This window comes from Morus notabilis, unplaced genomic scaffold, assembly GCF_000414095.1.
Source record: "Morus notabilis unplaced genomic scaffold, ASM41409v2 Scaffold436, whole genome shotgun sequence".
Lineage (NCBI taxonomy): Eukaryota > Viridiplantae > Streptophyta > Magnoliopsida > Rosales > Moraceae > Morus > Morus notabilis.
The window spans coordinates 21,643-32,982 of record NW_010362623.1 but is presented as its reverse complement, the minus strand read 5'-3'; the positions used below and the strand labels follow the sequence as shown (position 1 = coordinate 32,982).

Sequence of the window (11,340 nt, the reverse complement as noted above, 5' to 3'; positions counted from 1 at the left end):
TATTAAGGTCAGTCAGTTACAATTTGCTGATGACACCTTGTTTTTTAGTTCTCCGGAAGAGAATAGCCTGTCAAACCTCTCTTCAATTATGGAGGTCTTCTGTTTGATATCCGGACTGAAAATAAACTTGGAGAAAAGTATAATTTTGGGCATATATTTGGAGGAAAATAGGCTATTTACGTTAGCAGGAGTTATTAGTTGTCCTATTGGGTCGTGGCCAGTCAAGTATTTGGGATTACCTTTAGAAGGAAATCCCCAGCAAGCTGCAGTTTGAGATCCTGTGATTACTAGGGTGTCGAAAAGATTGGATGGGTGGAAGAAAGCTTTCTTATCTAAAGGAGGAAGATTAACTCTCATTCAGTCAGTTTTAGCATCTTTACCCATATACTTTTTATCAGTGTTTAAAATTCCCGTTGGAGTGGCAGACGCGATTGAGAAGCTAATGAGAGATTTTTTTATTGGAGGGATTCTCAGATGATAACTCATCTCACTTGGTGGCTTGGTAACAGGTGTGTAAATCAAAAGAATCGGAAACATCAGGAAGAAAAACGAAGCCCTGCTAGCGAAATGGATGTGGAGGTTTCTGCTGGAACCAGAAGTATTGTGGCATAAGGTTATCCTTTGGAAGTATGGGTTGAGTAGGAATGGTTGGGACTCGGGGGGAAGCTGTGAGAGTGACATGCAGATGCCCTTGGAAATCAATTCTTTCGGTGGCTGATTTTTTTTTCCCAAGGGTTAAATGGAATATAGGATTGGGCGAAATTGTTAGGTTTTGGGAAGATTGTTGGAGCGAGGGTGAACCTTTGTGTTCAAGATTTCCTGGCCTATATAGGATTTCCTCATTAAAAGAGCAGCCAATTGTAAGATTTATCTTTAAAGACAATTCCTTAAGTGGTAGCTTGTGGAATTTTGGGTTGATAAGGAGACTAACGGACAGAGAATTGAGGGAGGTGTCAGAATTAACAACTATCGTGGAGAGGGGGTTATATCAAGTTTGAATAGGTTAAGAGGAATCTTAGATTCTTTCTCTCTTGTTCTGTTGATGCAGCCCATTGGTTGAGTGATGTTTTGGGAGCTGTATGCAGGACGGAGGACGGCCAGGGTTTCAAACGCAAGTTTACCAACTCATCAATGACTATATTGGTGGAGATTTTGTCAAAGATTACAAGGGTTCAAGTTGGGGTGGTTAGGAATTTGTTTCTTCCAGGAGATAGAGCCAGAATGGGTTGGTCGACTTTGAAGGCTAAACTCGACGTTATCCTGGGAAGGAATTCAAACGGTTCTTCCTCTTCTGTGAGAAGGGGTCGTAAAAAGGAGATTTTCATGGAAGAAAGAAGAACTACAGGGGACTCAACACCAGAGGAGGGTGGTGCGCAATCCACATAAGCAGGTTTCTTCTCAGAATCTTGAACAAGAAAGGTTAAGGAAAGCTGGTCCATCCGAAAATAAGACAGTTGAGATAGATAAATCGTGGAGAACGGCAGTGGTGGTTATCAGGAGGAGCGTGGATACAGAATGGAGGGTTTTAAAGGGAATGATCGGTAGCAGACTGTCGAGGCCGGCGGAGGTGGTCCCTATGGCGGCAGATAGAGCTATAGTCTGGTGCAAGGAGGAAGCCGAGAGAAGCATGCTTTTGATCAAAAAGACTCTTTTGCAAGAAAACCCGGTAGTGAGCCGTGGTTGATGTTTTCTCATTGAGAACATGAGCATGCTAGGGACAGTTGGATAGGTATTGAGGGCTTACCCCTGAATTTATGGAATTATCATGCTTTTAAGGTCATAGGAGAAGCTTGTAGAGGCCTTTCAGAAGTCGCAAAGGATACCTTAGATCATTCCTCCTTATTGTATGCTTAACATTAAAGTCAGAGCATTTAAAAAAGGACTCATTGGAGATCCCTTGCCAAGGCGAGAGGATTCACTCGGGTCTCTTTAACTTGGAGAAAAATCAGAACCATTATCATTCCAACAGTAGAACAGGGGGGCTGAATATTGAAGGGTTAGCACATAAGAATGAAACTCGAAATAATGAAGATTTTGGAATCTGACTCGTGATCCATGGAAGGAAGTCTAAAGAAGAAGTTATGCTTGGAGAGGCAATAGGGGACGATTTTCGGCAAACAAGACCACCAGCATCAATGGTGGCTGTGGCGACAAACGAGATGGAATCGAAGAGGCGCCAATAAGCTCCAAATTTGAGTTTTCATTGACATGGGTACCACGTGGAAAGATGGTCGTGGCGGAGGATCCATGCGTTCCTGAAAGTTCGTCCCACGCGGCGACTTTTACCAACACAGCCACCGTCATCAGAGGATGTGGGAAACTTGAGGGAGACAAGAGTTAACAAGACGTATCTAGGTCTTGGGACCTATCAAGTTTTTTTACCGCCTAAAAAAGAGGAATTTATTGCTATCCAAATTTGGAATTCTATTACTGAAGGTAACCCGGTAGTAGGAAGAAAGAAAGAAGATTCTGGTAAGACACTTTCTGAACCGACTAAAAGCTTTGACAAACAAATTGGGCTCTCGGTGGAAGCCCAAAAATAAGTCAGATTTCATAAGGGCTAAGATTAAAAAATAGGAAGATCGGCTTCAAAAGAATATTCCCAAAAAGCCAATATTACGGTATTCAAGTGATGGTGAATTGGAAAATCGTAAGATTAAACAATTCCCTTTCTTCTACCGAAGACTGGGAAGATTCAAGAAATCCCGTGCAGATCCAGTCGAATTAGGGGGTGACAGGGATTCTAAAGAGTTTTTTCCTGAAGAGGGTCTACCGGATTCTGACGGGGACATCGATTTTCCTCCACAAGGTGGGAATGCATCGGATGAAGAAAGCGGATCTCGATCAGGTACCTTTTTCTGTTCGTCGGAGGAGGGCGAAGAGGTGGAGGAGTTGGAAGGTTTTGTTGGGCTTAAAGAAGTGAGACTTCTTACGGCAATTGAAAATTCAGAAGAATTAGCTGTCGAGATTGAAAGGGGCAGTAACGTGCTGGGTTGTAATGGAGAATATGCTCTAAGCCCTAATATCCTTCATATGGCCCAGCTAGAACCAGTGGCACCGGAGGAGTGGAAGGAAGATTTGGAGGGCAACTTGGAAGGAGGAGTATTGGCAGACTGTGCCTTAGAAGCTGGCGGAATCAATAGGGAGATCTGGTCGGAAGGGGGGGGGGGATCTAAACCCGAAGTTGAATAACAGGAAGGTAGCTACGGTTAATCAGGACAACACTCTTAACAATTGGTGGGACAAAGGTGGAGTGGAGTAAAGTTCGTTTAGTGCTTCAGAAGATGCAAATTCAACTGCCAGTCTCGAAGAAAGAGGATGGGGTTTCAAGGTTAGTTAGGAGAAAGGGACAAGATAGGGAATTGAAGAATTTGGAGTTGAAAGTTCATTACGATAAGAATGTTAAGTTGATGTCGTGGAACTTTAGAGGAGGAAACTTCTCTCTAAAGATAAGGGGAGTTCAGGAGGTAGTATGTAGGGAGGCTCCGGATGTTTTGATTCTCCAAGAAGTTAAGAGAAGAGAGGTTGATAGAAGATTTGTGGGGAGTATATATGGCAATCAAGATTTAAGGAATGGGTTTTGCTACCGGCTGTAGGTTGTTCGGGGGGGATTTTGGTTGTTTGGGATGTTAGGAGAATTAAGGTAGTAGAGAGTTTTTTAGGAGATTTCTCGGTCACAACAAAAGTTAAGGAAGACGGGGAGTTTTGGTGGCTGTCAGGGGTGTACGGCCCTGGTCATCATGGTAAGAGGGGGCTGTTTTGGGATGAGTTAGCTGGATTGTGGAGAAGCATGGGGGATTTTAATGATCTTATTAAGGAATTGAAACTAGTTGACCCGCCTCTTCACAATGCAAAATTTACATGGTCCAAATTCAGAGATTCTCCCATTCCTTGTAGATTGGATCAATTCTAATTCTCTAAAGGTTGGTGGGAACTTTTTCCATTTGGGTGTCAAGAGGCGACAGTTCGTGCAGTTTCCGATCACTGTCCACTTTTGTTTCACACTAAACCACCGAAATGGGGGGCATCTCCTTTCAGATTCGATAACAATGTGAAAGGAGATGCCCCCATTTCGGTGGTTTAGTGTGAAACAAAATTGGGAGTTTAGGGCCTTGAAACTCCGGATGTATTTGCTTAATTTTAAAGAGTTAATTAGGCTCATGAAAGGGTGGTCGGTGGAGGAAGAAGTCGGAGGGTGGGAGGGATATAGAATAATGAAGAAGTTGAAACTGTTGAAAGAAAAGGTGCAAAATTAGAGTGCGGAATCAGTGGGGCTGATTAGGTAGAGAAGAGAAAAGTTTTAAAGAGGGTTGAGGAGATTGATCGAATAGAAGGAAGCTCCGAATGGTCGGTGGATCTGGTAGAGGAGAGGAGGGAGTTAAAACATAGACTTTTCAGCCTACTTGAAAGGGAGTTTAGGGCCTTGAAACTCAAATGCAAGTCTATTTGGGCCAGAAAAGGAGGCGTGAATACTAAACTTTTTCATCGATTCTTGAGTGCGAGGAGAACACGAAATACAATTTTGAAATTGGAAACGAAAGAAGGGGTTATTGTGGAAGATGAGGAGGAGATTATAAAGAAGATTGTTGAATTTTATGATAATATCTTCGAATCATCACGAGGCAACTTTATTGGAGTTGATGCGTTAGAGTGAAACCCGATCTCTAATGTGGCAGGCGGCAGAATTATTGGAGAAACCATTTGAAGAGGAAGAAATCAAGAGAGTGGTCTTCAGTTGTGATGGTAACAAGGCTCTGGGTTCGGATGGATTCACACTTTCCTTTTTCCAAGAGTGTTGGCACTTTGTGAAAGGTGATATTCAGAATGCTCTCGACGAATTTTGGAGGTCAGGAATTATTAATAAAATCACCAATGAAACATACATTTGCCTTATTCCTAAAAAGTCAAATTCTTGCAGAATCAAAGATTTCAGACCCATCAGTTTGGTCTCGAGTTTATATAAGACTATTTCGAAGGTGCTTTCGAATCGGCTCAAGGTTGTGCTTGAAGAAACAATCTCTATAGTCCAAGGTGCTTTTGTGGCTGAACGACAGATCCTAGATCTTGTTTTGGTAGCAAATGAGGTGGAGTACTATAGGTCATCAAGAAGAGAGGGGGTGGTGGTGAAGATTGATTTTGAGAAAGCATATGATCATGTTCAATGGGAGTTTCTAGATTTCGTTATGGAGAAGAAAGGTTTTGGAGCTAGGTGGAGAAAGTGGATCAAAGGATGTATTGGGTATTAACGGTAGGCCAAAGGGGAAGTTTTTAGCTTCGAGATGGTTGCGACAGGGAGACCCTTTGTCCCCATACCTGTTCACTATTGCAGTAGATGTTCTAAGCAGGTTAGTTGACAGGGCCGTTGAAGTCTCTCTCTTTAAACCACTCAGTGTGGGCAGGGTAAATGTCAAAGTCAGCCAGTTACAACTTACAATTTGCTGATGACACATTATTTTTCAGCTCATCGGATGAGGACAGTTTGTCGAATCTCTCCTTTGTCTTGCAGATCTTCTGTTTAATCTCAGGTCTGAAAATAAACTTGGAAAAAAGAATTATTCTTGGTATAAATTTGGAGGAAGAAAGGTTGTTTACGTTAGCACGTGTTATCGGATGTTCAGTTGCTTCGTGGCCAGTCAAATATTTGGGGCTACCTTTAGGCGGAAATTCCTTGCAAGCTGCTTTTTGGGATCTAGTGGTTGCTAGAGTGGCGAAAGATTGGATGGGTGGAAGTTAGCATTTTTATCTAATGGTGGTAGGTTAACCCTCATTCAGTCAATTCTAGCCCTCGTGCCTGTTTATTATTTGTCGGTTTTCAGAATTCCAGTAGGAGTGGCAGACGTTATTGAGAAACTCATGAGTGACTCTTTCTGGGAGGGCTACTTTGATGAAAATTCGACTCACTTGGTGGCTTGGGAATAGGTGTGCAAACCTAAAGAACTGGGAGGGTGGGGTATTGGTAATTTAAGGAAGAAAAATGAAGCTCTGTTAGCTAAATGGTGGTGGAGGTTCCCATTGGAAACAGAAGCCTTGTGGCATAAAGTCATCGTTGGGAAGTATGGATTGAATCAAAATGGTTGGGACTCAGGGGTAGCGTGTCCTTGGAAATCAGTCCAGGCAGTGGCTGATATTTTTTTTTTCCAAAGGGTTAAATGGAAAATTGGATCGGGAGAAATTGTGAGATTTTGGGAGAATTGTTGGAGCGAAGGAGGACCTTTATGTTTACGATTTCCTGCCCTATACAGAATCTCTTCACTTAAAGAGCAGTAAGTTGCAAGTTTTGTTTCTGAAGTGAATCTTCTGGATAGAAGTGTCAGTTCGTGGGATTTCAGATTCTCAAGGAATCTAACAGATAGAGAATTGAGGGAGGTGTCGGAGTTAATTATTATTGCGGAGAGGGTTAGGGTCACAGCTCGATTCAAGATGGAAGGAAGTGGATGCCAGATCATAACGGCTTGTTCTCTGTCAAATCACTTTTTACTCCGTTGATATGTAATTCTTCATCTCAGCGAGTTCCATTTTTTGAGAATATATGGAAAACTCGTGCCCCCACAAAGGCTAAAGTCTTCTGCTGGCTTCTAGCGATTAATAAAGTGAACTCTCATGAGTCACTGCAACGTCGAAGCCCTTTTATCTCGATTTCTCCAGGCTGGTGCTATTTATGTAGGGCTAACGAGGAGACTTCTGATCACATGTTCCTTCACTGCCGCTACTCCCGCAGGATTTGGTCTCTTCTCCTTAAGGAGTTTGGTTTTCCTTGGGTGATGCGGGGAGTTGTGCTGAAATGTTGATTTTTTCTCCTCCTGGATTTAGTCAAAGGGGACTGATTTTATGGAGGGCTGCAAGTTCTTTTACTTTTTTATTAAAAGAAAAAAAAAAAAAAAGATTCATTAAGTTTGTTAGAGTTTGTAAAAGACTTACTAGTCCTTTGTAGTTTCTTTCTTTTCCTTGGGCAGTCCCTTGTATGTTTCAATGAACCATCATATTTCATGCTAACTCAAAAGAGAAATCCCAACTAATGACTCCAACATGGCTAGCGCAAATCTTAAGTCACCAAAAACTTAACTCTTAAGGTTCATAAATAGGATGCAAAGGCTAGAGAAGCTTAATAGCTTATTAAGCCAAAACATGGTGTCATGACCTAAATCTAACTGTGCTCAAACCTCAAAAGGAGAAGTGTTCCTTAGTCACTCACAAACTCAATGTTAAACAACAATTACTTGACTAATTATGAAATTGGTACATCAAAAACATGAAATTCAAGCTAAAGAATTTGTGAAGAATGAAGAACATCAACTTTAATCATAAAACTAGTTGCTAAAATAATCGCCCTTGTAAGAACACATCATTAAAGGGGTTTTGAACACATTTCTAAAACTGAAACTTAAAAGATTTTTTTTTTTTTTTTTAATTTAGCGACATGCAAGAGAGAATCCACACACCAAACTTATATACAACAAAAGTCTTCAAATCTCAAAGAAATTTAACTAGGACGATAGAGATTCATTAAACAATAGCAAAACAAGAGATTTTGACAACTTTGTAATAGATTATCATACAAAACAAGAAAAATTACACCAAAAAGAAAGCAAAATTAAGAATTTTGAAGACATTGAAAAATCAAAATAAAACACTACCTCTTGCTCTTTGAATTCCACATGCAAAGTTTCCAAGCTCATGAGCTAAACAAGATTGAAACACCAAATCAAGAGAGGGATTCGAATTGGAAACATGCAACTACTTTATGAAAAACATAAAGTCTAAGAATCCTACCTTAGCTTCCACAAATGTTGAGAAAGACCTTCAAATTTTCTTGAATCCTTCTAAAATTAGGAATACTAATGACAAATGGAGTGGAAACCCTCTAGTTGAGCTTTGATTTGAGTCACTCATGGAGAAGGGAGAGAGAAACCGTGGGAGTTAGAGAGAGAGAGGAGGAGAACGTGAGAGAGTGAGGGAGAGAGATAGAGAGAGAGCTGAAAGAGAGTGGGGAAGAATAAGAAAGGCAAAGAAAGAAAAGGAAAGGAAAGATAATAAGCTTCGGCCTTTTCTTTTTTTTTTTTTTTTTTTTCCTCCACCAAAGTTACCAAATAATTGACTTGTTAACTCCATCAAGTAATGTACTTGGTAAAAATAAAAGTAATAAAAATCCCTTTTCTAGAAATCAACTTCAAAATAATTTTATTATTTAAAGATTAAAGAAAATAAATTATCTCTTAGTATTTCTAATATTAATCAAACGAAATAATATTCACTAAAATCCACGAGGGGCTTATTTGCAACACTATCTAGTAGTTGGGAGCAGAGCATAATAATTCAAAGGTTGAGTGATCAAACTACTATTTCTGAAAATAAATTCCAAATTGCGAAAAATTTATAATGAAATAATTATAACTGAAATTAAAACGCAAATTTTTAAATTAATTAATACTAACAACTGAATTAAACTAATTAATCTCAATTAATTTAATTGCGTGTTACAAAAACGAACTTGATCTAACATGTCCTAAGTAGTATATAAAAATGTAAATGATCAAATCTTAACCTCACCACTGTACAGATGCTTCAAGCTTAAGAGCATGAATGCTTTTCAAAATCTTCCGTGTCACATGATCAGGCACTAGTCCTTTCTGGATCATGTCCTTGAGAAGCTTGAGAGCGACATAAACTCTTTTGACCTTTAAGTAACCGTGAACCAAGGTGTTATAGGATATGGTGTTAGGAAGAGCACCCTTTACTGCCATATGATCGAACACGTCTTTGGCTTTGTCCATTTCACCTTGCAAACAGTAGCCCTTAATCAATGTGTTGTAAGTGATTGTATTAAGCTCTTTGCCATGTTCAATCGTTACCTCAAATAATTTTTCAGCTTTCTCCATCATACCTTCATTAATCAGAGCATTCAAAATTATATTCAGAGTTCTAATATTAGGAAAAGTTTTCCGACTTGGAATTCCATCAAACAATTTCTTAGCTTCTTCCAATTTATCAAAACGGCACAATCCAATAAGTAAAGAGTTGCAGGTAATCACATCAGGCAATACACCTTTATCAGTTATTTCTTCTACAAGATGAAGCACCTCTGCAATGCTTCCTTCCTTGCAGCGAGCATCCAACAGAGCGTTCAATGTGACAATATCGGGAGAGATTCCGTAACCCGCCATGCTTTCTAAGAATCGTGTCACTTCTTTCCATTGACCACACTTGCACAAATTAGAAATCAAAGAAGTGAATGTCACAACATTAGGCTCTACACCTTTACTAGTCATCAACTCGAACAATCTAACTGCTTCTTGAGCTTTTTCTTCCTTGAAAAGAGAGTCAATTAATAAGGTATACATAAATGCATCAGGTAAGATTCGGCAATCAATCATCTTGATTAAAAATCTCTCGACTTCTTTCCAACGACCCGATTTGCTTAATCCGTGAATTAAACAAGTATAACAAACAACATTTGGCCTAACACCATAGTTGATCATATCTTCAAACATGCCGAGGGCCTCGTCCACTCGCCTTTCTTTACAAAGGCTGTCAATGATTGGTATGAAACAGTCTACGACGGGTCTAATCCTCCGATCTTCTTGCATTTGCTTAAGTAGCTCAAGCGCCTTCGAAGTTTCTCCAGCCTTACAAAACCCATTAATGACGGTCGTGTAAGTAAATTCATTACACAAGTTTTCCTCCTCAACTATTTCGCCAAAAAACAACATCGCTGCGACCATTGAGCCTTCGTGGCAAAGCCCGTGGAGCAGAGTATTCATTGTATGAGCATTGTACTGAAGACCACTTTTAAGCATAGTTGCTAAAACAGAGAAACCAAGTTTAACCTTCTTCATACGACACAGACATTTGATGACAATATTCAACGTGCCGACTTCAAGACTAAAATAATCACAACCCATTATCTCTCTATACATAGAGACAACAATGGAATAATGTTTCATGTTGGAGAGTGAGCCAAGCAATTGATTGAAAGTCCAAATAGAGGGCATGGGTCGCATTTGAACCATGGAATCGAAGTAACCCAAAGCTTCTTCTATTGTTAGGTTTCTGGATTTACATTTTGTTTGGATCAATTTCTCCAAATGGGCAACAGAATTTTCACCGATAATATTCATAGAAGCGCAAGAACAGAATTGGGTTGTGAAAATTCTGAGGAGAGAAAGGAAAGAAGGATTACCAGGAGGTGTTGTGGTCAGCAATCGGATTCTCATCGTCGATTTCTTCTGGGATTTCAGAAGCCCGAGTTATGATGAAAGTTTCTGCTGATGTTTTGAGATTGGGGAAGTTGGAAGATTGGTAAAATTGTCGGCACGAATTGGAGAAGCGGAGTCAGAGGCGACATGGAATGGAATGGAATTGATGGCCGCATTCAGAATTGTGTTTTAGTTGTTTTCAAAATCGTTTTTCTGTCTTCGGAATTGTTCTTATAAATAAAAACGATGTTAAAATTTTAGAATAATTAAAGACAAAAAAATTAAAAAAAATTTTTAATTTATTGTAAAATAGAAGAAAAATAAAAAATGATTTTTATTTTTTATTTTTTATTTTTATGTTCTCTTTTCTGGAGTAAAGAGAGACATTAATGAGTTTTTTTTTTTTTTTTGATGTTTTATACTGAAAACAATCTCTTGATAAAACAACTAAACGCATTTTTAAAAATGATTTTTGTCTGAGATTGAAAACGTTTTCATTTTCATTTTTATACAAAAAATAAAATTATTTTAAAATGAGTTCTAAACGCGCCCATAATTTCTAAATGAGAAAGTAATACTTCCTGAAACATGCATTTAGCTTTGCAATTTTTCAACCCCATAAGCCACAATTATCGTTCTTTTCCCCGAGAGTGACTAATTACGACACGATTAGAACTGAAATGTACGTGTGACAATTATAGACGTATATTTAGATAGATCAATTGTTCCACTCGGGTCATTATGTCCCATGTCTGAGAATATTTCTTTTCTTGTTTTTTTCCCTGAATGTATAGTAGATAATGAATTATTAGTTAAATATTTGATAGTGAGATAAATAATTTATTTAGAGAAAATAAATTAACATAAATAATATATGTACAAAATATTAAATATGATTTTCATCGCTGACTTTGCGCCGTGGCAGGGATCTAGCTCCTTACTGATTAAAAAAGAAATGAAGAACACAAGCCTGAGTAAACGCTAATGGGTACACGAAAGGGAAAAGGGATCGCTATGCATTATTTTAATAAGGACGTGACAAGAAATAATTAATAGACGCTTTAATAATCATTTTATTGATTATAATATAAGTTAAAATTAGGGGATATGCTTAGGATAAAGTGTGTATCGACAAGTATAGATTTGG

At 38.9% G+C, this 11,340-nt stretch overlaps 1 protein-coding gene across 1 annotated transcript; it reads right to left on the bottom strand.

The window, feature by feature from the left end:
- Positions 1 to 8,474: 8,474 nt before the first annotated feature.
- On the bottom strand, positions 8,475 to 10,382 carry LOC112092404 (pentatricopeptide repeat-containing protein At1g63080, mitochondrial-like). Its single transcript, XM_024168507.1, has one exon. It carries the CDS (start codon positions 10,209 to 10,211, stop codon positions 8,544 to 8,546), a length of 1,668 nt encoding a protein of 555 aa, XP_024024275.1. The 5' UTR covers positions 10,212 to 10,382; the 3' UTR covers positions 8,475 to 8,543.
- Between the last annotated feature and the right edge of the window lie 958 nt (positions 10,383 to 11,340).

Bases quoted from the DNA above. Each gene is read 5' to 3' on its own strand.
- LOC112092404 (XM_024168507.1), bottom strand. From the start codon at position 10,211: ATGAGAATCCGATTGCTGACCACAACACCTCCTGGTAATCCTTCTTTC.